The sequence below is a fragment of the Pantherophis guttatus genome, chromosome 11, assembly GCF_059756535.1.
Source record: "Pantherophis guttatus breed Tessera chromosome 11, ASM5975653v1, whole genome shotgun sequence".
In the NCBI taxonomy this organism is placed as follows: Eukaryota; Metazoa; Chordata; class Lepidosauria; order Squamata; family Colubridae; genus Pantherophis; species Pantherophis guttatus.
This window is the reverse complement of record NC_142073.1, coordinates 7,183,446-7,209,684: the sequence shown is the minus strand read 5'-3', so window position 1 is coordinate 7,209,684 and position 26,239 is coordinate 7,183,446. Positions and strand designations below refer to the sequence as shown.

The window sequence follows — 26,239 nt, the reverse complement described above, 5'->3', positions numbered from 1 at the left end:
TCAGCCTCTTGCCCCCAACAACCTGGGTCCTCATTTTACCGACCTTGGAAGGAAGGAAGGAAGGCTGAGTCAATCTTGAGTCCATCAGGATCGAACTCCTGGCTGTGGGCAGAGTCAGCCTGCAATATGGCATTCTAACCACTGCACCACCATGAAGGAAGGAAGGAAGGAAGGAAGGAAGGAAGGAAGGAAGGAAGGAAGGAAGGAAGGAAGGAAGGAAGGAATAGCAATACCCTTAGACTTATATACCACTTCACAGTGCTTTACAGCCCTCTGAAGTGGTTTACAGAGTCAGCCTATTGCCCCCAACAATCTGGGTCCTCATTTTACTGACCTTGGAAGGAAGGAAGGCTGAGTCAACCTTGAGCCCATCAGGATCGAACTCATGGCTAAGAAAGGAAGGAAGGAAGGAAGGAAGGAAGGAAGGAAGGAAGGAAGGATGGATGGATGGATCTGGGTCCTCATTTTACCAACCTTGGAAGGAAGGAAGGCTGAGTCAACCTTGAGCCCATCAGGATTCAACTCCTGGCTGTGGAAGCCAGGAAGGGAGGGAGAGAGGGAGGGAGGGAGGGAGGAAGGAAGGAAGGAAGGAAGGAAGGAAGGAAGGAAGGAAGGAAGGAAGGAAGGGATGGATGGATCTGGGTCCTCATTTTGCCAACCTCGGAAGGATAGAAGGCTGAGTCAACTTGAGCCGGTGAGATCGAACTGCCAAATTGCAGGCAGTCTGATCTTCATATCGGTCGTCAACGTTTTAACTGCTCCTCGCAACTCTGCATTTCCATGTCTTGAAGGCTTAAAAATATACAGGAAGTCCTTGACTTACAACAATTTATTGAGCAAGTGTTCAAAGTTTCAAGGCCCCCCCAAAAAGTGACATGACTAGTTATTGCAGTCCTAACTACTGCATTGAAACATCCCTATTGCTGTGCAATTGATTGCACAGCAAATAACCTTTTTAATGTTTTTTTTTTTAAACTCGCCTGATAGCCCTCATCTTAAAAGTTCATTTAGTGGCCGTTCGAAGTTACAACGGCACTGGAAAAAAGTGACTTATGATCATTTCCCACACTTATGACCATTGTGGCATCCCCATCATGGTGACATGATTTACAGTTGGATGCATGGTAGCTGGTTCGTATTTATGACAGTCGCCGTGTCCCGGGCTTCTGTGATCCCCGTTTTGCGACCATCTGGCAAGCAAAGTCAATGGGGAAGCCAGATTCACTCAACAACCCCGTTACGAATTTTTAACAAGGGATTCACTTCACCAATGTGGCAAGAAACGTCGTTAAAATGTACCCTCCACTGATACGGTTGTGGGTTTTTTTTAATTTAATGAATTGTTTAATGAGTTGTTTTAATTTAATGAATTGTTTAATGAGTTGTTTTAATTTAATGGGATTGTTCTCGCTTCTCCACGCTTAAAAAAAAAAAAGAGTCGGCGCAATGCCTGCCGCGGCCAGAGGGGGCGGCCGCGAGCGTGCAGCACGCGCGGCTCGCGCCGTTTGCCCCTCGCCGCTCGCCGTAGCGCGGCCTGTACGCGGAGGCGACGAGCCTTGCTTGCGCTCCAGAGAGAGAGAGAGAGAGAGAGAGAGAGAGAGAGAGGCGAGCTCTCCGACCATGGCGTCGTCCTCTGGCAGCGCTATCCAAATCCCGACCCGCCTGCCGCTGCTGCTGACGCCCGAAGCCGTGCTACTGCCGGGCTCCACCATGCGCGCCAGCGTGGACTCTCCCGGGAACATGCAGCTGGTGCGGAGCCGGCTGCTGAAGGGCACGTCGCTCAAGAGCACCATCCTCGGCGTTATTCCTGACACGAAGGACCCGCTCAACGACCTCGACGCCCTCCCGCCGCTTCACAGGTCCGGCATCCAGCCTTGCCCGCCGCGGTCGCTATGGCAACAAGCGCCCCCCACCACCACCTCCAGCTTCCCTTCGGTTACCCTTCCCAACATGGCGGTCGTGACGTCAGCAAGGCCACGCCCCCTCGTTCCCCCTCAACGCCACCTGTCTTTAATCCCCGAGACCTTCCCTTGCGTTGCCATGGTCACCATCCGGCCTGTTGCCAGGGAGCTACCCTCCCTCTTTTCCTCCGGCTGCCTATCACACCTAGGTTCACCGTTGCCATGGCGACTGCAGCCCCCCCTCCTTCCTCTCGCTCCTCTCTGGCTAAGGATGCTCTTTGCTCCTTGGATAATTTGGGGCTAATTATTACCTTATAAAGAATTGAAACATTGAGCTTTATTTCTGATTTAATCCATTTTCATAGCTGCCCATCTCCTCCCATCTCCTGGCAGGGATTTTGGATTATCCCTTCATTTTTTATTTTTTTGGGGGGGTCTTTGTGCATAAACTGCAACAGTCGTGTATGTGATATTTTATTTATCTATTTATTAAATTTTTATACCTTCCCGCCTTCCGTATTAAGGCGACTCCGGGCAGCTCTGGAAATTTAATAAATCAATAGGTTATGGATTTGCCTGACAATCCAATTTCGTGCTGCTTTGAGGAGTGGAGCACAGTTAGGATGAGAAGTTTACTTTCTGTTTCCGATGGCGGTAACTAGCGAAGTTTATAGAAATAGGTTTTTACAAAGTGTTTGCAAGTTTTAGAAACTTTGCTTTGCGAAAGATTTAGATTTAGATGAAATGGGTGGGGGGGAAACACACCGGGTATCAGTCAGAATCTTGTGTTCTGTTCTTGAAAGTGGCTTGAGAAGATTATGGGCATTTAGGTAGGTCAGGCCCTCAAGGAAGGACATAGTTTTAAGGGGAAAAAAACTCCATACAACTGAAGTTGCCACTGGTGAGAAGACAAGTGAGTGGTCAGGTGAAAAAGCAGCTTTTCTTTTTCAGCAAAAAAGTGGCTGCAGAAATGCAATGAACGACAGTTTGTATTGCTTTTTTAATGCTTGAATTGAGATTTATAAATGGTCAAGTGCTTCATCTTGTCAAAAAGGTTGAAAGGGTACCCTGAAAATATTCCATATTCAATCACAGACGTCTCTAAGCAAAATGCCTGTCTAAAATAGGAATGTTTTCCAAAATATCTTTTAAGTATTTCCTGTGGCTAGGACTAACATTGCTAACATGGTAAATGTTAACCCCTTTATCATGGACATGGACAATACCTTCTAAAACAGCTTTGTGGAGACAGGTAGTCCTTGACTTACAATCATTCGTTTAGTGACTGAAGTTACAATGGCACTGAAAAAAGTGACTTATGACCGTTTTTCACACTTAAGGACCGTTGCTGCATCCCCATGGTCATGTGATCAAAATTCAGACACTTGGCCGTTAACTTATATGACGGTTGCAGTGTCCCGGGGTCATGTGATCCTCTTTTGAAACCTTCTGACAAGCCAAGTCAATGGCGAAGCCAGATTCACTTTACAACCAAATTGCTAACTTTAAAACTGTAGTGTTTGTTTAAAACTGTGGCAAGAAAGGTCTTGAAATGGGGGCAAAATTCACTTCGCTGTCTTGCTTAGCAACAGACATTTTGGGCTCAATTGTGGTCCTAAATTGAGGATTACCTGTAATGTTAGCCCCTTTGCTAGGGACAACATCTTCCAAAACAGCTCTGTAGATATCGAACTCCTGTTCATGTGTATTCCTAGTGTAGCTTGGCAAATAACACTTGCTTTTTTTCTTGGCCGTTTCAGGATTGGCACAGCTGCACTGGCCATTCAGGTAGTTGGCAGCAACTGGCCGAAGCCCCATTATACGTTGCTGTTGACGGGCCTCTGCAGGTTCCAGATTTTGCAGCTGGTGAAGGAGAAACCTTATCCCGTTGCAGATGTTGAACAGTTAGATCGGCTGGAACAATTTACCAACAAGTCCGAGGAGGAGCTGGGAGAGCTGCCGGAGCAATTCTACAAATATGCAGTGCAGGTTAGGGGCCTTGAAACGGTGCTAAATATCTGAATTATCTGTTGAGGAAATTACGACGAACATTGGGTGTAAAGGAATTGTGGCAAAGTGCATGCTTTGTTGCTGATGCAATGTGTTTACTTTTCCTGTTGAAATGTTCTCATGCATTTGGGATCAGGAGGACAAGTTTGCGTAGATAAGGAGAGTTGCAAAAAAGAGGTCAGGCCATGCAAGAGATTGGATCGAGTACAAACGTCCCAAAGGTGCTTTTTCAAAAAGACAACTGGGCTTTCTTGTTTATCCCTTGAAGACATTTCGCTTCTTATCCAAGAAGCCTCTTCAGTTCTGACTGAAACAGAACTGAACAGGTGTCTTCTCCACCATAGCTTAGGGCAGGGGTCAGCAACCCGCGGCTCTGGAGCCGCATGTGGCTCTTTCAACCCTCTGCTGCAGCTCACTGTTGCTGGTTGGCGCCACAATTTTGAGAGGAGCTTCCGGTTTTGGGGGGAGGGGGGAAGCATGGTGTGCCAGGAAGAAACTCTATGGCAAGGGGTGGGTTTTCCAGTCGGCTCCACAATTGATAGGGCTTTTGGTTAGGACAGGTAGAGCAAAAAGGATACCACACTAGGAGGAGACTCTATGGTGGGGGAACCGGACTTCCGGTCGGCTGAATTGAATGGGGGGCTTCCGGTTAGGACCTTTGTGACTCTTTGAGGGTTTAAGGTTGCCGACCCCTGGTTTAGGAATAGCAACTATCGTATAGTCAGACCATGTGTAATTGACACTGGATTTTATTATAGATTTTAGTTGTTATTTATTATTTTATACTATATACTATTATTTTATACTATACTATATATATATACTGAGTGCTTTTATTTGTTCTGGTCTCGGGTCTAAGACTGTAATAATGAATTGAATTGAATTGAGTTCTGACAGTCAGAACTGAGCATCCAAATGCTTGCTTCTCTGACCAAGAGCGCAACAAGTTTTATTACTTTATTTTTCCGACAACGTTGTTTGAGGATGAGATTCCTGACCTCATTCTCAAAACAGCTGCTGCTTGCCCCCAGGAAGAAGAAGCTTCACCGACGCAAAGTGTGAATCCTGCGGATAGTTTCGTCTGAAAGGTGCTCAGGTGGCCTAGAAAAAAAAGCATCCTTCAGATTTTGAGACAGCAGAGTTCACAGACAACTTGACTTTTCTTCTGTTGGTTGGGCAAGTCGCTCCAGAACAAATGACCTTGGCACAGCTGAAATACAAGAAATGGATGGGTCCTTGTTTTATTGTTGTCCTATCCAGTAATATTGGTTTATCGTGTTGAATGATACGAATAAATATCAGTATTAAAATTTTGCTCTACATTTCCCCCCCCCATCTTTGACCAAGCTGGTGGAGATGTTGGATATGTCCATCCCGGCGGTGGCAAAACTGAGGCGCTTGTTGGACAACCTACCCAGAGAAGCTCTACCAGATATTGTCACCTCGATCATCCGTACCAGCAACCAGGAGAAGCTTCAGGTATCAGACACTGCTTCCGCTCTAGCTTCACAGAGGAAGGCCATTTTAATGTTGAATGTTTAGCCCTACCAAAACAATGCCAAGCTGAAACAAACAAACAAACAAACAAACAAACAAGGCTTCTTGTCAATTCCCTTATAACTTAACAAATGTGTTACCCAAGCATTGGTGTAGTGATCCTTCATCCATGAAAAACATATATGACAGTAAATATACCAACAGTTGATGGATCACATTGTTGTTTTTTTTGCTGCAAGCTATGTCTCTGGTCACGATTTTCATTTTAGAAATTTCCAGTGGCATCACATGATAAGTTCTGTACACTGATAAGAGTGCTTTCCTTCTAATCATGGTAACTTTAGCACTCACACCCTGACTGTTAACCACAACACACTGTCCCTGATGTCAGCGGTTACCCTTTGCTTGTCTAAAGAAAACCCAACTGGCATTTGTCTAGTCAGTGTTTCTCAACCATGGCAACTTTCTGCTGACTGGGGAATTCTGGAAGTCGAAGTCCACGGTTGAGTTGCAACATGGAGAAAAAATTCTGGTCTAGAATGCCTAGCAAACGATTAAGGATTCTAAGGGCCGCGTGGCCACTCTTCAATAAGGCGTCTTGGGTGGTGGGATTGGGGCTGGGGGTTGAATTCCAAGGACCTGGAAAAAGTGCTTTCCTGGCTTTTCGAACCTGGGGTCTTCCACAATGATGGAAGCTGTTCTGCAGCACATGTCCGTGGCACCAGATTGAGGAAAAAGGGGAAGACAGGCCGTATCAGACAGCTTCTCAAATTTGATTTCTTGTGCCTGCCTGAATTCCACTAGTATCCTTTCCCAAACCCTGCATTTTTACCCCCCCACCCCCACCCAGTTCCACACTTGGAAACAAATAATTCCCCTGCTATCAGAGGCTTTCAATGTTTTCCAACATTCCTAAGGGGGGATAGTATTGTTGTTTATCTGTTATTTCTCACGGTCGCCTAGCTGATATAAATAGCAAACATTTCAGTCGCATTATGAAATATTGCAAACCCAGCAGGCAGGAGAGATCTTTTCGTTCAGCAAATCCTTACGACGGGATACGTCCAGTTTGCTCTTTTCTCTCTCATGAATAGCGGTGGAACAGGAACTCAAACAAGGTGGATTCCGATAGCTTACGATACTTTAATTTTCTCTGATCCATTTCAAATCATTGGCATCCTTCAGTCTCAAAAGACTATATTATCGTGCTCTGGAAAGAGGTCCTAAAAAGCATCTGGTGTGACTAAAAAGGCCAATTGGAGAGTGGCAATCCCTTCCACACTGAGGGCAGATACATTCTGTCTCCTGCCCAGCCCCCAGATTTGCTGGTTCCGGGACTGCCTCTTTGCCTCGGCCTGCCGAACAACTGTCTCTTCAAATTGGAGAAGGCCATGCTGCGTCTTTAGCCTCCAAGCTGAATGATCAGAGGTCAAGGTTTCCCAGTCATTAATGTCCATTCCCAAGGCCTTTAGATCCCTCTTGCAAATATCCATATATGTGTGTGTGTGTGTGTGTGTGTGTGTGTATATATATATGTATATGTATATGTGTATATATATATATATATATATATATATATATATATATATATATATATGTTTTCTCAGGTTTTCGCGGGTGTTTGTATGTAGGTCTTTGGTTATTAGGGTCTTCTCCCCTCCCATGTAAAATTGGAAGTGTCTTGGCGACGTTTCGATGAAGTCTCATTCGTCATCTTCAGGCTGGTGTTCTCGGCTTCGTGCTTCCAGGAGCTGCGATCTCACATTGCTCCTGGAAGCACGAAGCCGAGAACACCAGCCTGAAGATGATGAATGAGACTTCGTCGAAACGTCGCCAAGACACTTCCAATTTTATGTGGGAGAAGACCCGAATAACCAAAGACCTACATATATATATATATATATATACATATATATATATACATACATACATATACATACATACACACACACACACTTAATAATTTTTTGTACTTCTTTATTAGATCCTGGATGCTGTGGGTTTAGAAGAAAGATTCAAAATGACCATACCCTTGCTCGTTAGGCAGATTGAAGGTTTGAAGCTACTGCAGAAGACCAGAAAACACAAGCAGGACGACGACAAAAGGGTATTTTTGTTTGCAATAAAATGATTTACTTCAAGGTGTACGGATAGTCCTGCGTGGGTGTAATTTATTTGGCAGAGGATAAGTATTAGCAACAGGACTGATTTAGCAATGGCAAAAAGCAATAAGGAGGCGAACTAAATTGGGGCTGTAACTCAGCGGTAAAATACATATTGTCCTTGGGAATTCAGTTCAGTCTTCTCATCTCCAGACAAGGCCAGGCAAGTCTGGTTGAAACAGGAGAACTGCAAGCAGGTAACAGAGACATGATTGGGCTAGATAGATAATGGTCTGACTTGATACAGGTATGTGTTTCCCACTTTCAATATAGGATGTGGGATTTAGTATTCCCGTATTTCATGTTCTGCAGCAACCTTTTAGAGGATTGTGAGGACCTTTGATCCTAGTTATAGACCACACCTGGAATACTACATCCAGTTTTGGTCAAAGAAGGGAAAAAGTGCAGAGAAGAGCTGCACTGGCTCTCTATTGGTCTCCGGGTGCAATTCAAGGTGTTGGTCATTACCTTTAAAGCCCTATGTGGCTCAGGGCCAGGCTATCTTCGAGACCGCCTTCTACCGCATAGCTCCCAGCGATCGGTAAGATCCCACAGAGTTGGTCTCCTCCGGGTTCCGTCAGCTAAACAATGTCGGCTGGCGGGCCCGCGGGGGAGGGCCTTCTCTGTGGCTGCCCCGGCTCTTTGGAACCAATTACCTCCTGAGGTCCGGATCGCCCCCACCCTATTGGCCTTCTGGAAAGCGGTGAAGACCTGGCTCTTCCGGCAGGCCTGGGGCCGTTGATCTCATTATAATGAACTTGCGAGACCCGGCCACGAATTGGAGTGCATGTGTTTTAACGTTTTTAATGTTTTAATGTTTTTCTTTTTAACATTTTTTATGGGATTGTTCGCATTGTTTTATTCTTTGTTGTAAGCTGCCCAGAGTCCCTTGGGAGTTGGGCGGCATAGAAACGCGACAAAATAAATAAATAAAAATAAATAAATAAGAGCAACTAAGATGATGAAGGGCCTGGAGACTAAAACATATGAAGAAAGGTTGCAGGAATTGGATATGGGTAGTCTAGAGAGAAGAAGGATTAAGGTTGACGTGATAGCAGTATTCCAGTATTTGAGGGGCTGTCACAAAGAAAAGGGGGTCAACTTATTTTCCAAAGCACAAGAAGAAATATTGGACGGAAACTAATCAAGGAGAGAAACAACCTGGAATTAAGGAGAAATATCCTGACAATGAGGACAGTTAAAATAGTGGAACGGTTTGCCTTCAGCAGTTGTGGGTGCTCCATCACTGGAGGTTTTAAAGAAGAGATTGGAAAACCATTTGGCCAGAATGGTATAGGATCTCATGCTTGAGGAGGGGGTTGGAGTAGAAGACCTCCAAGCTCCCTTCCAATTCTGTTATTCTATTCTCCCAAACACTTAAGGGTAGGACAAGAAGTAATAGATGGAAACCTATCAAGGAGAGAACCAAGCTAGAACTAAGGAGAAATTTCCTAACAGGGAGAACAGTTAACCAGTGGAACGGCTTGCCTTCAGAAATTATGGGTGCTCCATCACTGGAAGCTTTTAAGAAGAGACTGGACAGCCAGTTGTCTGGAATGATACAGGATCTCCTGCTTGGACTAGAAGACCTCCAGGTCCCTTCCAGCTCTATTCTGATTGATTGATTGATTGATTGATTGTATTCTCCCCACCTTTCAATTTCCTAGATCATAGCAATACGTCCTATGCGGCGTATCGGCCACATTCCAGGTGCTGTGGAAGATGAGGAGGAGGATGAAGATCACAATGACATCATTATTCTTGAAAAAAAAATCCGAGCCTCGCGCATGCCCGAACAAGCTCTCAAAGTTTGTATCAAGGAAGTTAAAAGGTCCAGTGAGTTTTTCATTACTTTCGTGCAGCTTCTCTTCTGTGACGGAGCATGTGTTATTGATTGATGGCCAAAGCATACATGTTTTTTGCCTTTGGTTTTGGTATTCACTCGGGAGATTGCCTCTCTTTATTCTGTGCATGTTTTAAAGTGTTGGTGTAATCCCGAATACCTAAAGGGTGGGTGGGGTATAATTCTAACAAATAAGAAATAAAACACGCATCAAAGGCCAGCTGTGCAATGAAGACACTCCCATTAAATTTGGTAAATCTTATTTCCAAATAAACAGGCTTGGGATTATAGTCTTAGTTGCATAATGCTGCTCTCGAGATGTGGTTTTTATGTTACTGTTTCACATACACTAAATAGGATTTTGTAAGTCCAAGAACTGGATAAGAGCCATGGTGGCACAGTGGTTAGAATGCAGTACTGCAGACTAACGCACTGCTCACTCCAGCAGTTCTATCCTGACCAGCTCAAGGTTGACTCAGCCTTCCATCCTTCCAAGGTTGGTAAAATGAAGACCCAGATTGTTGGGGGCAACAGGCTGACTCTGTAAAAACCGCTTAGAGAGGGCTATAAAAGCATTGTGAAGCGGTATATAAATCTAAGTGCTATTGCTGTTGCTATATTGTGAATTAGAAATGTTTCTAATTTATTTAAGTACAGAAGAGATCCCTTTTCAGATATATCAAAGACCTGTGCCTATTTGGCAGCATTAAATGCCCGCCAATTGTAAGTTTTCGCAAACATTCTGAACATTAAGACAAAGACAAACTGAATGTTAACCTTAAGTCGAGGTAATCCTCTACTTAACAACACTTAGAGACCATTCAAAGTTACAACATCGCTGAAAAAGTGACATGATCATTTTTCACCCTGACCACCTTAGTAGCATCCCCATGATCATGTGTTCAAATTTCTGATCCTTGGCAACCGATTCATACTTACGACCGTTGCTATGTCCCAAGGTTACATGATCCCCTTTTGCGACTTGGCAAGCAATGGAGAAGCCAGCTTCACTTAACAACTGGGTAACTAACTTATCAATTGCAGTGATTCTCTTAACAACCATGGCAAGAAAGGTCGTAAAAATGGGGCAAAGCTCCCTTGACAAATGTCTCACTCAACAACAGAAACGTTGGGCTCCATTGTGGTCATAAGGCGAGGACTGCCTGTGTTAGTGCAAGCTAATATAGTGTCATATTAGTGTCATCAAGTATTCTAATAACGTTTCATTTCATTTCTTTGCAGTTTTATCTGTAAATTTTGATTTCGGTCCTTCAGTTAACAGATTTGTCTACTTTTCTAGGTTAAAGAAGATGCCTCAATCCATGCCAGAATACGCCTTAACCCGGAATTATTTGGAACTGATGGTGGAATTACCCTGGAGCAAGAGTACCAAAGGTCAGCGGATATTTCCTTAAGACGAGAATCCCATTTTAAAAAAATAAAGAGATCATAGAAACTTCTTCTATTTAAATACAGGTAGTCCATGATTTAACGACCACAATTCAGCCCCAAATTTGCATGACGATTGTTAAATGCGTTTTGCTCCATTTTACAACCTTCCCCACTGACTTTGCTTGTCAAAGGGTCGCAAAAGGGGATCACGTGACACCCCCCTCCCCCCCAGGATACCGTGAACGTCATAAGTGCACACTGGTTGCCCCCGAATTTCGATCACATGACCACAGGAGTCCTGGGAAAAAAGTGTCATAAGTCACTTTTTTTTCCAATGCCGTCGTAACTTTTAACAGACCCTAAATGAACTGTTGTTAAGTCAACTGTATTCTTCCGGTTACCAGAGGAAGGATTTTAGCTCAAGGGTGTAAAAAGATTTTATTGTTTGGATTAACAGATTGCCTGGATATCCGTGCAGCCAGAGTTCTTCTGGATAACGATCACTATGCCATGGAGAAACTGAAGAAGAGGGTGTTGGAATACTTGGCGGTCAGGCAACTGAAGAACAATTTAAAGGGGCCCATCCTTTGCTTCGTGGGACCCCCTGGAGTTGGGAAAACCAGCGTGGGACGATCGGTGGCCAAGACTTTGGGCCGAGAGTTCCACCGCATCGCGCTGGGTGGAGTGTGTGACCAGTCTGACATCCGAGGTCACAGGTATTTTAAGTCTTCTTGTTGTTGTTGTTATTGTGATTTAGAGGCTGTGGAAAAAAACATTCATCCTATTTCCTCACTTCCATCCCAGCTTCTTCCCCACTGATAAATGGCTTTCCCTTAATAAAATATCCGTGAATTCAATTCATGGTAGAGGATTTGAATCCCATAGAACAGCATCTGGCTATCTATGTTCAGCAGATCCCAAGTAGGGCAAAACTGATCCCTGGGCAGTCATGGTAACTGTAGTGACAGTAGAAAGCTATTATTTAAAGGAAGATTATAGAGAAAGTTTAAGGAGTACATGTAGTGCCAAGGATCTAGTTGTAGCAATCGTAGTTGTAGGGATGGGCTTGGGGGCTGTTTAAGTGCGGGGCATTAAAAAGACCGTTCAGCATCGCCATCGAAAAGACTCGTTACAGAAACTCTGAAGGGGATGAAATAGGCTGAGCTAGTTTTTATTTTGACAGCTGCCATTCGGTGTTCAACTGGGAACAGGATGTGCTGACTGGGGGAAAAGTTAAAAGTGTTGCCCAAATCATCTGGGGCACTGAAATTTATGTTCACGGCTGCAAGTTGGAACAGGGCAAACGAAAGTGTATGGCAACATATAAGGTGTTATTAGGGTGGAGGTGAAGATTTGAATTGAGCGTGTGCGTGTGTGATCCCTTGGGAAAAGAAGCGTGCTGTTTGTGCAAGGAGAGAAAGGCAACCTTGGCCAAGCGAAACAAGGCCTTCGCTCCTCTCCATGCAATCTGTTCACGTTGGGTGCAGCTCGGATTTGCACTGCTGATCATAACCTTTCTATGAAAACCTCATAGAAACATAGAAAACTGAGGGCAGAAAAAGACCTTATAGTGCCTCAAGTTTGCCCTGTGACTGTCTTTCTTTCTTTCTTTCTTTCTTTCTTTCTTTCTTTCTTTCTTTCTTTCTTTCTTTCTTCCTTCCTTCCTTCCTTCCTTCCTTCCTTCCTTCCTTCCTTCCTTCCTTCCTTTCTTTCTCTCTCTCTCTTCTCCCCCTCCCTCCCTCTCTTTCTTTCCTTCTTTCTCTTTCTTCTTTCTTTCTCCCCCTCCCTCCCTCTTTCTTTCCTTTCTCTTTCTTCTTCCTTCCTTCCTTCCTTTCTTTCTCTTCCTTCCTTCCTTTCTTTCTTCCCCTCCCTCTTTCTTTCCTCTTTTCTCTTTCTTCTTTCTCCCCCTCCCCCTTTCTTTCTTTCCTTTCTTTCCTTTCTTTCTTCTTTCTTCCTTTCTCTTCCTTCCTTCCTTCCTTTTTTTCCCTCCTTCTCTTTCTTTCCTCCTTTCTCTTTCTTCTTCCTTCCTTCCTTCCCCTCCCTCTCTTTCTTTCCTTCTTTCTCTTTCTTTCTTTTTTCCTTTCTTTTTTTTTTCTTATTTTTAATTATCATTTTTATTTAAATGTTATTTTAAATTTTTGTCGGACGATGGACATGTGTTTATCCCAAGCATGTCTAAACCCAGTTACTGATGACTGACCCGCTACCTCTGCTGAAAGTTGGTTCCTAGCTTCCTCTACACTACCTACTTCTTCTCGTGATGATCTATGAAACCACCATGTCTTAATAATGATTGTATGTCAGCCTGCTTCAAGTTAGCTTGTTGGAACACTTGCACTACTTCTATTAACAGTTCTGTGAATGAATGTTATGTACTTGTTCAGGCAAATAGCACAGAGCAGTGTTTCTCAATTTTGACCACTTTTACATAGTTGGACTTCAACTCCCAGAATTCCCCAGCCAGCCATGCTGGCTGGAGAATTCTGGGAGTTGAGGTCCATCTATCTTAAAGTTGCAGTGGTTAAGAAATACTGGCAGAGAGCTTCTTGGTTTCCCAATGGATGCATTTTATCAAAGTCATCTAGAATTCCTCAATAGATTCTTGAACCCAGCGCAAGAAAGTTGGAAACTGGGACAGTGGGGCTGATTGATGCTATAGTTAACTTTTGTTACCACTTGAAACCTGCTGGAATGTATGACAAAGGGCTTCCAAGGCTTGATGTTCATGTATTTCCCAGTAAGTCAGATAACATTATAAATACAGTTACATGCGCAATTGCCATTAGCTCAGTTCCAATTTTGTCACATCCTAAGTTATGTTGATGACAGGCAGAGAGGGAAGCTGGTAACTTGGTTTACAAGTCTCTCATCTGTTGATTAGACTTCTGAAAAGCAGAAAATGTCTTGCTGTTCAAGTGGGGACCACTAGAGGATGTTCTATGCCTTTTATTGAAGTACCTAAAGACAATGAGTATTTTGAAGAGTGTAACTGTTCCAACTGTCAGAAAGTTTCTCTTTAGTTCCAGGTTGCTTCTCTCCTTGATTAGTTTCCATCCGTTGCTTCTTGTCCTGCCTTAAAGGGATTTGGAGAATAGGTTGACTCCCTCTTCTTTGTGGCAGTCCCTGAGATATTGGAAGAATGCTATCATGTTACCCCAGTTCTTCTTTTCATTAAACTAGATATACCCAGTTCCAGCAACCATTCTTCATATGTTTTAGTCTCCGGCCCCCTAATCATCTTTGTTGCTCTTCTCTGCACTCTTTCCAGAGTTTCAATACCTTTTTTGTATGATGGTGAGCAAAAATATTCCAAGTGTGATCTTACCAAGGCATTATAAAGTAATAGAAATCTACATAGGGCTAAAAGTCTGTGAGGGGATGGCTAGGACAGAGTATTTGGCCAATAGAGCTAAATTTAAATCTAATAAAATGATAGCTCTTTAACCACAGGTTTCCCCCCCACCTTTCTTTGCCTTTTAATTTGTCTTCCTTTTTCACTTTGTAAAGTTTTGTATGAAGCTCTTGGGTCTGTCCACCAGCTCATCACATGAAAATAAACTGTTTCATAAACTGTTTCAACTCCTACCCTCAAAACAAACCAGAACAACTATACACAAAAACATTTTTTCCCCGAACGCCATTGCTCTGCTAAACAAATAATTCCCTCAACACTGTAAAACTATTTACTAAGTCTGCATTACTGTTAATCTTCTCATTGTTTCTATCACCCATCTCCTTCCACTTATGACTATATGACTCTAACCTTGTTGCTGGTATCCTTAAGATTTATATTGACTGTTTCCTTATGACTATCATTAAGTGTTGTACCTTATGATACTTGACGAATGTATTTTTTCTTTTATGTACACTGAGAGCATATGCACCAAAGACAAATTCCTTGTGTGTCCAATCACACTTGGCCAATAAAGAATCCTATTCTATTCTATAAGTTTGAATTGTGAAAAGGGACATCCCCGTAACATCCGTTACACAGATACGATTCCGTCAATTGTGATGCCTTTTTTGATATGTTTTATTTAAGTATGTGAAGCAGGATGTGCTTTGGATGCAATGAGAGCTTTTCCTTGCTGCAGTTTCAAGTCTCTTGAGTCCATGAGTGCGATTTGCAGCGGCATTATTCACAATTTATTTACCTTCCTCTTCCAAGGGGTTCTAAAAGTTAGGCATTGAGGTGAAATCTTTCTCCCTTCCATAGTGGAATTTCTCTCCCCGCAATAACTCGGAACTAATTTGGAAAGTGAGAAAATGAGAGAGGTGCAGAGCGACCTTAATGGGTTAGTAGGATTTTGATCGTTGCTCTTCCTCAGTCCAAATGCACCAGGCTACCTTCCGAGGAATGCAATACAGTTAAAATTAATCACTTTAACCTCTGGTGGATTTGTTTCAGTGCAATAGATTTAAAGGGAATATGTGTTGTTGAACTGCTTTGTGACGTCCACTGTTCTCTGGTGCCTGTCCCTAAAAATCCTTTTTATCCACAATAAATCGTCTTAATAGGTGTGGGTTTGGGTAAGAAAAAAAAGCAGAGGAAGTGTTTCAGGGCATGTACATTTATTTTATAATAATTTCCTCCTTCCTGAGTTTCCCAGGTCTGATAATTAGAAGAGTAGAGCAGAGCAGAGCAGAGCAGAGCAGAGCAGAGCAGAGCAGAGCAGAGCAGAGCAGAACAGAACAGAACAGAACAGAACAGAACAGAACAAATTAGAATTAGAATTAGAATTAGAATTAGAATTAGAATTAGAATTAGAATTATTAGAATTAGAATTAAAATTAAAATGCAGGAATGGAATGGAATGGAATGGGAGACAAGACGAGACGAGACTCTGGAAGGGACCTTAGAGGTCTTCTAGTCCAGCCCCTTGCTCAAACAGGAGAATTGTCTGATTTCTTGTGGCTTTCAACTGCTTTACAGATTTTTCAGAGAAATTTTGTTTTAGTTGGGACAGATTGGCTGGGTTCAGATTTCTGTTTCTTTAATTCTGTTTCAGCACACGTGACAGCCCAAGCATGGCAAATGAGAATCTGTGCTTTATGTCTTAGCTTCATTTTGTCATCTCGGGCTCTTTGGCTTGTTCAACAAAACCAGGGCTTAAAAATGGCCCCTGATGAAAACACGATCATTTTTAACTCCCTATACAAGTGGCCCTCAATTTACGACTACAAATTTTTGATGCTAAGTGAGACGCAGTTGCTCAGTTGTTAAGTGAGTTTTGCCCCCTTTTACGACCTTTCTTGCCTCAGTTGTTAAGTGAATCACTGCAGTTGTTAAGGCAAGAAAAGTCATAAAAGGGAACAAAACTCACTTAACTTTTCACTTAGCAACAGAAAGCTTGGGCTCCATTGTGGTCGTAAGTCGAGGACCACCTGTATTTGTTATTTCTGACAAATAAAAAAAAAAAATTGAAATCTCACAGATTACCTAGCCTGGTTCAATTGACAGGACGGCTCTTCCTTCCCTTCTGTGAAAACAGATATTAAATGGTTTTGCCCTGAGCTTAGAAAGTTTTTTATCATTTATCCCTTTGAAAACAACATATCCTTTAAACTTTTCTTTCTTCTGATGAGTGGGTTTAATGGAGCTTTGTACTATCTCTAGGCAAAAACTGATACTTTAAAACTCTATATGTATTATATTACTCTCTGCAATTCTATCCATATTGCTATGCTTTTTTTTCTGTAAATTTTAATAATTTTCAATAAAAATTTAAAAAAAAGAAAGAAAAGAAAACAACATATCCTTATTAAATTCCTCCAGTCGTGCGGGAGAGAGAGAGAGAGAGATGGTGGAAATCTAAGACTTGGATCCTGTCTGGGAGAAGTTGGATGTTGGTTCTGCTTTGTGTTTTGATCCCGGGAGACAGATAAACCCAGAGGCTTTGTAGTCGTAACTGGCCATGCCAGCACCAAGCCAAGGAAAAGAAAATGACTCTTTTATTGTCTACATTCTTTAGGTCTAATAATAGACCTAAAGGGCTAGGAACTTGTTTGTATGGACTTTGTGTACACACCCACTGAGCCTTTTGGGCAGGCTGCTCGGATACTACAGTCGGGGAAAACAAATTGCAGGAGAACATCAACAAGTCAGCTGCTTTGAAGAATTATTTGTCCTATTCCATGCGGGAGAAAAGTTTTTAATCTGTCTCACTGAGCGGTAAAAAATGCAGAAGCAACAAGAGATTGTTTCTCTCTTTTTCTTTCTCCCTCTCTCCCTCTCTCTATGTTTCTCCCTCTGTTTCTTCCTCCCCCTCTCTCTCTGTTTCTCTGTTTCTCTCTCTCTGTGTTTCTCCCTCTCTTTCTCTCTCTCCCTCTCTCTCTCTTTCTTCCTGCCTCTCTCTGTTTCTCTCTCTCTCTTTCTCCCTGATTCTCTGTTTCTCCCTCCCTCTTTCTCTCTCTCTCTGTTTCTTCCTCTGTTTCTCCCTCTCTCTCTTTTTCTCTCTTTCTCCCTCTCTCCCCCCCTCTCTCTGTCTCTCTATTTCTCTTTCTCTTTGTTTTTCTCTCTTTCTCTCTCTTTCTTCCCCCCCCCTCTCTCTCTGCCTCTGTTTCTCTCTGTGTTTCTGTTTCTCTGATTCTTTTTCTCTCTCTCTTTCTCTCTCTCTCAGTGTTTCTCTCTCTCTCTCTCTCTGTTTCTCTCTCTGTACTTGGGTGGAGCTTGGCTTATATCCTGCCTTCTGACATCATTTGGGTCCTGAGAAGGAGGCTGGCAAAACATTCCTTTCCCAGCTGGATTTTATTAGCCACCCCATTATATAACATAGCATTTTCTCCATCGTTTTAGCTAAATGAAAGTTACACAGGGTGTATAATCATCCACCACCTTACTTGATTTATGTTTTGTGTGCGTGAGATTTAGTTGCGGGAAATTCATGAACTCTGCTAAGGTTTCACTACATGAAGTTATTGGGTATTTTTAGTGATAATATATCATAAATTGCAGGTAAGTATAAGCCACTCTATCTATGCACATAAACACATATACACAAACATTTTTTTATTATAAATAAAAAACATTCTTGTCCCAAAGTCTAAGGAGAGACTGAATTTATCTCTGCTTACAATAAAGAATGATTTATCATCAGGCTTGACTGTAACCCTTCTTATATCCAGGCCTGCTCTCCAGCTGTCAATTTTTTTTTCTTGATTCACATTTGAGCTGGTCCTCTTATTGTTTAATCAAACTAACAATGTAAAGAAAATCTGTAGTACCATCATTCAGAAACACACATGAATAAGTTTAAAGGTCCAATTATGCCCACACTTAGAAATGATGGGCCATTTCACAAAGATGCTTAATTTGGGGGCTGCTGAGAGACCCTTTGTTGAAATCTTGAAAAGCTACCGTCAAGCGGATAAATCTGGATGACTGATCCCGATTCTCTAAGATACGTTTTCATAGCTGTTACTTCATTTATATAAGTTGTTTTCAGGATCACAACATATTCCATGTATTTTTTTGTCCTTTCAGGCAATTTCTCACTCTTGCTGATGGATGTGCTTGCATAGCTCTTAGTTCAAAATGTTACTAATTTTTAACAAGGCATAAAATACAGAAATGTATTAAAAAAAAAGGGAAAAGGGAAGAGAAAAAAGTGTAGGGTAGAGGGGGAAAAGAAAAGAAAAAAAGCATTGACTTCCAGACTTCCTTTTGGTGAATAAGATGATAACATAAAACCTCAACTTTTTACTTCTGTATAATAGCATATCCCAGCCATTTTTGTAACACCAAACCTATCTAATCGGCAAAACCCAAAATCAAAGTTTCATTTTTCTTCCCACCTCGAGCACAAAGTCCAGAAGCGGTTTCCAAGTGGAAACAAAATTCACTGTGTTCTTTTCTTTAATCAAAGCAGTCATTTTAGCCATCTCTGCTTAACTCCATCAACTTTAGCAGCCATCCGTCCATTGTGGGATGGTGTGTGCGCATAACTTGAGCTGTGCTCGCATCTTCGGTTTTTCAATACTCTCTCATTGCCTTGCATTTCAACCTTCCCATTTTGTCCTTTTTATCAGGCGCACTTACGTTGGCAGCATGCCTGGCCGTATCATCAATGGCCTGAAGACCGTTGGAGTCAACAACCCTGTCTTTCTCCTGGATGAGGTGGACAAGCTTGGAAAGAGCTTGCAAGGTGATCCTGCAGCTGCATTACTTGAGGTAAGAATTGGGATGCGTTCTGACAAACAAGGACCGGACATCTGGATTCTCACCTCATGCTCTCCAGATGAGTCGGGACCTCCGTTCCAAAGTTCTCCCACCAAAATTCCGGAAGTTGCACACCCATCATTGTTGGTGGACCACAACACTCTAGATAGGGAAGACGTGAAATAGATTTTCTGACAGAAGTCTGAGGTAAATTTCACCTCTTAAGGAAAACATGTTATAAAGAATATTACATTTTAGATATCTGATGTCTGTTTTGAGTTCTCAGGGCAGGACAGTCTTTAGTTTATCCTGGAACTATTAAAACAGGGAGTGATTAGCTTTTTGGAGTGAAATGAACAGCACGCTGGTTTCAATCCATTAATCAATTCTAGCAGAACATCCCTGTTTGCATCCATATTGGCTTTCTGTGGTAGAGGAACGAAATTCGAGACAGTTTATTATTTTCTTTTTTTAAAAAAAGTTCAACTAAGTTAATATAGGAGAGAGAACATGTTAAGAATGATAGCTATTTCGGATCAGAGAGCTCATGATAGTAAGCCCTTAAGCACGTGGGATTAATATTCTTAAAGATGGGCATTTTTATTTTTAACAGGAGTAGAAAGGGAGAACGGATCAGCAGCATTGGTGAAATAGCAAGTATTTTGTGCTGGACAAAATTACAAGTCATTTTCATTAGACAGGGTTTTTTTTCCCCATGAAATACTTCTCAAGTACTACAATCCCATCGTATTAGGAAACCATTGTTTTCACTTGGAAACAAGATGGATGTCTTGGTGCAACTTGGCATTGCTATGGTGTTAAGAATGATTATAATTAGGCGTAAAAAGTCATTCTGTTTACTTTCTCAGTGTGTTATGTCACAAAGCTGCCTCTGTTGGGACAAGGAATTTAGAGGGGATTGTTAGTCACTTGTGGCTAAATCAGAGAGATTCTACATCTGGATCTTTTATATGAATTGAAGTAGATTGCTAACATCTCTGACTCCCAGTTGTTAAATAGTGTCTGCAACAAATGTTTTATCCCATCTTTATATAGTGCTGAAATTTATTTATTAAAAAAACTTGTGGAGGGTGTGGATAATCAGGATTTTATTGGTGTGGGGAAGAATTGTGGTTGCTGTGCATTTCATTTTGGCTTTCAAAGCAAATTCCCGAGCTGGTAATTCTTCTGAGTAATTCTGATTAAACATATGTTTTGCATTATGCTCTGATTTGTGGGTCACGGAGTTATATTAAAAATAAACTGTAGCCTGCTCACCCCTGTTTTATAGGAGGCATCCCTAGATTGATTTATTTCATATTTCTGAAGCTGCTTAAGATGGTCAAAGCATTTCCACAAGTGTTTGGCAACATTCTGCGCTTAGACAGGTGAGGAAATACGTTTGCTTCCTAAATTCCAACGCTGAGTTTTTGGTCACCCATCTGTTCTGACCTAGGCCTCCCAAGATTGTGAAGCCGACTCCTCATCCCGATAAAACTTCTTTTATTTAGGTTAAAGGGAATTCCTCTCCAGCAAAGTCCCAGCAAACAGTCTTTCGTGAGATTTCACAACTACAGACCTTTATCAGGCTTGGAGAGCTGCCAGGCCGATATCTTCCAAACGCCACGCTCTAGCAGCAATTACTTGGCAAGAAGTCAAGAACAGATCTTCACCCTCATGAATTGAACTAATTGTCTCCTGCAAACTCCCCTTCGCTCCTCTTTATTCCCTATGGGAGGGGCCATTCACCGTCCACCTGTGCCTTGTTCCTTAGCTGTTCCCTTCTCCTGGCATCTCTGTGCATGCGCACATCGGGAACAGGCTCCAGCTGTTCTGCCCCACTGATGTCCAACTCCGAAGGCAGCTGACAACTGTCCGACGGCCCTGGCCCCCTCTCTGCCTCCGATGCAGAGTCCTCATTAGAGCCTTCCCCAAACTCCAGGACTGGCCCATATTCCTCCCCAACCTCCTCACTGTCCAAATCTGCCATCAGCTCCACAACACCATCAGCTATGATATTTCAGAAGGCTGTTAACACACCTGAAGAGTTCAGGAAAATGGGGTTCAACTTGCCTGAATGTTGAATAAATACGTTCTGCCATATGTAGCTGGGGGAATGGGCTGGAATTTTTCAGTGTGTTGATAGTCTCTGTTTAAGGTCAAGGTGCATTGGTTGCTTGATCAGAGCGGAATGTCTTCTTATTTCCAGTTCTGTTCGTCAACAAGGGAACATTCATTCTATATTTAGATGTCCTCTCTTGAAGGTCAGAGTGGACAGAAAGGAATCCAAGTGTTTCTTAATGGAGAACATTTGTAGGCAAGAGAAATTGTGCAGAAAGTACCGGCCAGCCTCTAAATGTTTTTGCAGATTCCTATTCCTATTTATGGGAATAGGAATTTCAAATGCACAAAAAGCTTCTTTTTTAGTCTTATTTTCATGCAAAAAACAAACAAATCCCAAACAACAACAGCAACAACAACAACATTGGAACAAAGAGCCTGAAGACGGATATTTTATCTTTCTTTCATGCTCAGGTGATCACGGATCGCACTAGCCCCTTCGTATTTGGAAACAGACTCTTGATAGTAAAATAAATGGGGCAGATTATTACCTTCACACCCTCTTTATGACTTTTGCAAAGGCTCCGCTGTGACTGAAAACCGAACTTCAAGCTAAATAAAACTTAATTTAAAGGTTCTTAGAAAAAAAGCAACTTTTTTCCTGGGGCGATTTCACTTGTATGCCGACAAACTCAGTGCAAAGCTTGTGATTCTGTCTTGAATCCTGTGAATGAAAGGTTCGCTCTGTGAGAAGGGAAGCTGCTGGAAATTGCAAATAACTCTTAAACTTTCTCTATGGAGATTTTCAGTCATCCAGGTCAGGGGTGAAATCTACTTACCTTCCCAACGGTTTATGAAGTGCGCTCTGCGCATGCTTTGCTCACACGTACGCTACCCACATGTGCAGAGGGTAAAAAACAGGTTACTACCTGTTTAAAACCAGGAAGTAACAACCGGGCAGGTGGGTGGAGCCTCGCGCCGCCATCGCTACCGGTTCTCTAAACCACTGGCCACCATCGCTACCACTTCGGCTGAACCGGGAGCATTTCACCCCTGATCCACGTCATGGTTGTCCCAGAGGTGGTTTTTTTTAAGAGGCAACTGGGCTTTCTTTGTTTTTCCTTGAAGACATTTCACTTCTTATCCAAGAAGCTTCTTCAGCTCTGACTGGGTGGTGGGGAATCTTTTAAGTATAAATCCTTCGATTTCCCCACCATCCAGTCAGAGCTGAAGCAGCTTCTTGGATGAGAAGCGAAAAGTCTTCAAAGAAAAACAAGAAAGTCCAGTTGCCTCTTGGAAAAAGAAAAACACCTTTGGGTCTTAAGCTTTCTCGATAGCTAGAGGTTAATTTCAGATCTTTGCAATGTAAAAGTTTGATCAAGTAACGGATTTCTATTCCAAAGACTGGGTAGGAAGAATTGTCTGGTGCCTTTTCTGCTATTTTGAATGGCTATGGAACAAGCTTTGGCTACAGACTGCGATTCGGCTGAAATATTAGCTGTCTGGCAGAACTTCTGACCCATCTCTGTTGACTCTCCCTCAACTCTTTCAGTGTATTCTATCAATTTTAAAAAGTTGTAGTAAGAAAAGCTAATTGAGATGGCTTTCTGTCTTTGACAAATGTTCAAACCCCCGCATGTCCATGTGTGATATATAATTTTAATTAGCAGCACTCTTCCAGGCCATAATTCAAGCCGATAAGCAAAAAAGGATGTGTGTTCATTCCATAATGGAAAGGATAAATTATGTTGACAGCAGCATGCTTGCCCGTCGCTCAGGCATTGTGGACGTTCCATCCTGTATCACGTGAGAATTGTTCACAGTAACGTAACATGGCTCGCTTAACCCATCTCAAGTGAGAGCTTTAGAGGGAGTCGGAAATACAGAAGTGGAAAAACATGAATCGCAAGAATGCCGGTTGTAGGCTGGACTTAAGGGAATTAATACCGAACAATGAGAGTTAAGAGGGCTAACCATGTTTCAATATTTGTTTCTCCGATGTGGTTTACACCATTTTCCGTAAACGTTTCTTGAAGTGGTATTCAGATAGAATGCAAAATCATTACGATGCAGCAATAAAATTCAAGTAGATTTAAATGAGTCGATATATAAAAATGTATATGTTAAAAGGGGAGACTGGCATAACTTTTTCAAGACTTGTGTCAAGTCTTCCATGGGAACCTAAAATTTTCGGGAGTAGCTGCCCTCTCAAACATCAACATACTGAGGTGAGATTTTGGCTTGCTTCCTGGCCATCATCCATATTTTGTAGATTGTGTGTGTAATCTGTATGCTCATATACAGGTGGTCCTTTAAAGTTACAACAGTGCTAAAAAAGAGGTGACTTATGATCATTTTTGACATTTATGACAGTTGCAGCATCTCCATGGCCACGTGATTTATATTCAGATGTTGGCAACTGGCTCATATTTACGACGGTTGCAGTGTCCTGGGTTCATGAAATCCCCTTTTGCGACCTTCAAACAAGCAAAGTCAATGGGGAAGCCAGATTCACTTAACTGCCGTTGTTGCTAACTTAACCACTGTGGCAATTCACTTAACAACGGTGGCAGGAAAGGCTGTAAAAGGTGGCAAAATTTACTGAACAACTGTCTCGCTTAGCGAGATAAATTTTGGGCTCAGTTGTGGCCGTAGGTCGAGGACTAACCTGTACTTGTATGCTTATAAGAAGCATATTCTTATAAGGTTGTAAGAAGCATATAAATATTTTGCTAGCCAGCACGATCAATTTAAAGTTGGGAATCCTTTCTGAGAAGCAGCTTTCTGTCTGTTGGCTTCGAAGCAGGGGTGGTAGTCACTTACCTTCCTTACCGGTTCGCAAATGTGAGCGTGTGCACTTTGCTGGCATGCGTGCTTCCGCGCATGCGCCCAGTGTCAAAAACGTGCCTAAATAGGATGGCATAGAGCCGGGGTGGGCGGGCCCATCCGTGATTTCCACTACCAGTTCGAGCAAACCGATCCGAACCGGCTGAATACCACCTCTGCTTTGAAGGTATAGTCCCAACCAATCTGGAAGTTATGGAAGGTTGCTAGAGATCTTAGCATAGACTCTGAAAGCTATCAGAGTTTCTGGCTTCTTTCCACATATGGAAAATTAAATCCCTTGTGCTCCGGTGTGATTCATTTTGGGTGTCTTCTTCTCTTGCCCTCCAGCAGTTTTGTTGAGGACAAGTTCTCTGGATTTGTGGGTTGAGTGCCTTCCTCCAAAACAAAGCTGCAGCTGCAAAGTCTTGTCCTCCCATTGGGAGTGGATCTTGTTCATCATGTCTTAATGTAACAGAGCTCATCCCTGGGATCATACAAATCTTGGGAGGATCAAAACAAACCAAAACAAAAAACCCACAGTTACCATATATCCATATCCTAATTTTACATGGTTGTATTTTCTGCCCAGGAACTGTTTCACGTCTAGGAGAGTTGGAAAACTCACATTTCTTTTCAGTGTTACAGAACTGAAAGGTATATGGACCATACCATTTCAGTCCCATCTCTGGACTGAAACGGTATGGTTCCTATTTCTACCATCTCAGTCCTTTTACAAGGATCCACTTAAATAAAATCCCCCTGACCCAATTGCCTTCCCTGAACTCAACTCTCTTTCCATCCCTGAAGCATATTTTCTTCCAAAGAGGCCAATAGACAACTAAAACTAACGGAAAACAACTAAAAAGTAGAAATAGAATTACTATCTACATATCTAGAAATACGGAGAGGCTATTACCATGGGCTCAAGTTCTGCTCAAAAAAAGAGAGATCTTTTTGGCTACTGTTTAGAAATCATCCTAATATTATATCTGTGTTTTTGTGTTTCATGACAATCCATAGAAAAGATTAGCCAAATTTATTCATTTTATTTAATTTGTTTGTCAAACATGTACAAGATAACAAGTGTAGGTATGAACATAAACATGAGCAAACCAAGTAAATACAAATAAATGGGGACAATAAGACAGGGATGGTAGGCACGCTGGTGTGCTTATGCACGCCCCCTTTACGGACCTCTTAGGAATGGGGTGAGGTCCACCGGGAGACAGTTAAGGTTGAAGCTGTGAGGATTTGAGGCTGTGACCACAGAGTTGGGTAGAGCATTCCAGGCGTTGGCCACTCTGTTGCTGAAGTTGTATTTTCTGCAATTGAGTTTGAACCTTGAGTTTGTATTGATTGTTTGCCCGTGTATTATTGTGGTTGAAGCTGAAGAAGTCGTTGACAGGTAAGACGTTGTAGCAGACAATTTTGTGTACTATGCTTAGAGCGGATTGCAGGCGGCGCAGTTCCAGATTGTCCGACCTCTGTGTGTTTCGCTGTGCCCTTAAGACCCTGCTGTTCCGCCAGGCAGGGCTATCTATGTAAATGATTTTAAATTGGGTGTTTTAAATTGGGTTTTAAATTCGGGCCGAAATTGTTTAATACTTTTAACTATTTTAAAACTGTTGTTTGTATCTTGTGTTTTTAATTGGCTGTACACCACCCCGAGTCCTTCGGGAGAAGGGCAGTATATAAATTAAATTATAAATAAATAAATAAATAAAATTGTCCAAGCCCAAAATTTCAAGCTTGGAGGCATATTGTGAGTAGAGGAGTGGAGTACTCTTCTCGAGAAATACCTCTGCACCCGCTCAATCATGTTAATGTCCGATATACAGTCTGGGTTCCAGGCGGACGAGCTGTATTCAAGAATTGGTCTGGCAAAGGTTTTGTATACCCTAGTTAGCAATACAATGTTACCGGAATGAGATGAATTAAATAAGCAAGGTAAATTTTTTTAAAAAAACCTTTTTTTTTTTTTGTTTCTGCTTTTAAAAGGTCTTGGATCCTGAGCAAAACCATAACTTCACCGACCATTACTTAAACGTAGCATTCGATCTGTCTCAAGTCCTCTTCATAGCCACCGCTAATACCACTGCCACCATCCCAGCTGCTTTGTTGGACAGAATGGAGATCATTCAGGTTCCAGGTAAACCCAAGCACGAATCACAGTCGTGTGTAGGTGTGTCTGCATGGGTACGCATCTCAGAGAGAGAGAGAGGGGATGTATGTCAAGATCCCAAGTAACAGACCCAACGCAATCAAACCTCTGAGGCCTAGGTGTTCCTCAAAGTACAGATTTATTAGGCATGTCATATTGGCACATCTGGTGAAAACCCGACTTGTCGTAAGGCATCTGGAATATCTCGTCTCCAGGCGTTCTCTCTCT

At 42.3% G+C, this 26,239-nt stretch overlaps 1 protein-coding gene across 1 annotated transcript in view; it reads left to right on the top strand.

Annotated features, from left to right (window-relative positions):
* Positions 1-1,482: 1,482 nt before the first annotated feature.
* The window catches only part of LONP2 (lon peptidase 2, peroxisomal), a 46,642-nt gene continuing 21,885 nt past the window's right edge, over positions 1,483-26,239 (top strand). The window contains exons 1-9 of the mRNA XM_034426456.3: positions 1,483-1,859; positions 3,662-3,890; positions 5,259-5,390; positions 7,393-7,515; positions 9,238-9,401; positions 10,714-10,808; positions 11,263-11,521; positions 18,834-18,975; positions 25,849-25,999. Coding sequence (XP_034282347.1) covers positions 1,621-1,859; positions 3,662-3,890; positions 5,259-5,390; positions 7,393-7,515; positions 9,238-9,401; positions 10,714-10,808; positions 11,263-11,521; positions 18,834-18,975; positions 25,849-25,999 — 1,534 coding nt within the window. The 5' untranslated portion in view covers positions 1,483-1,620. The remainder of the gene's footprint in view (positions 1,860-3,661; positions 3,891-5,258; positions 5,391-7,392; positions 7,516-9,237; positions 9,402-10,713; positions 10,809-11,262; positions 11,522-18,833; positions 18,976-25,848; positions 26,000-26,239) is intronic.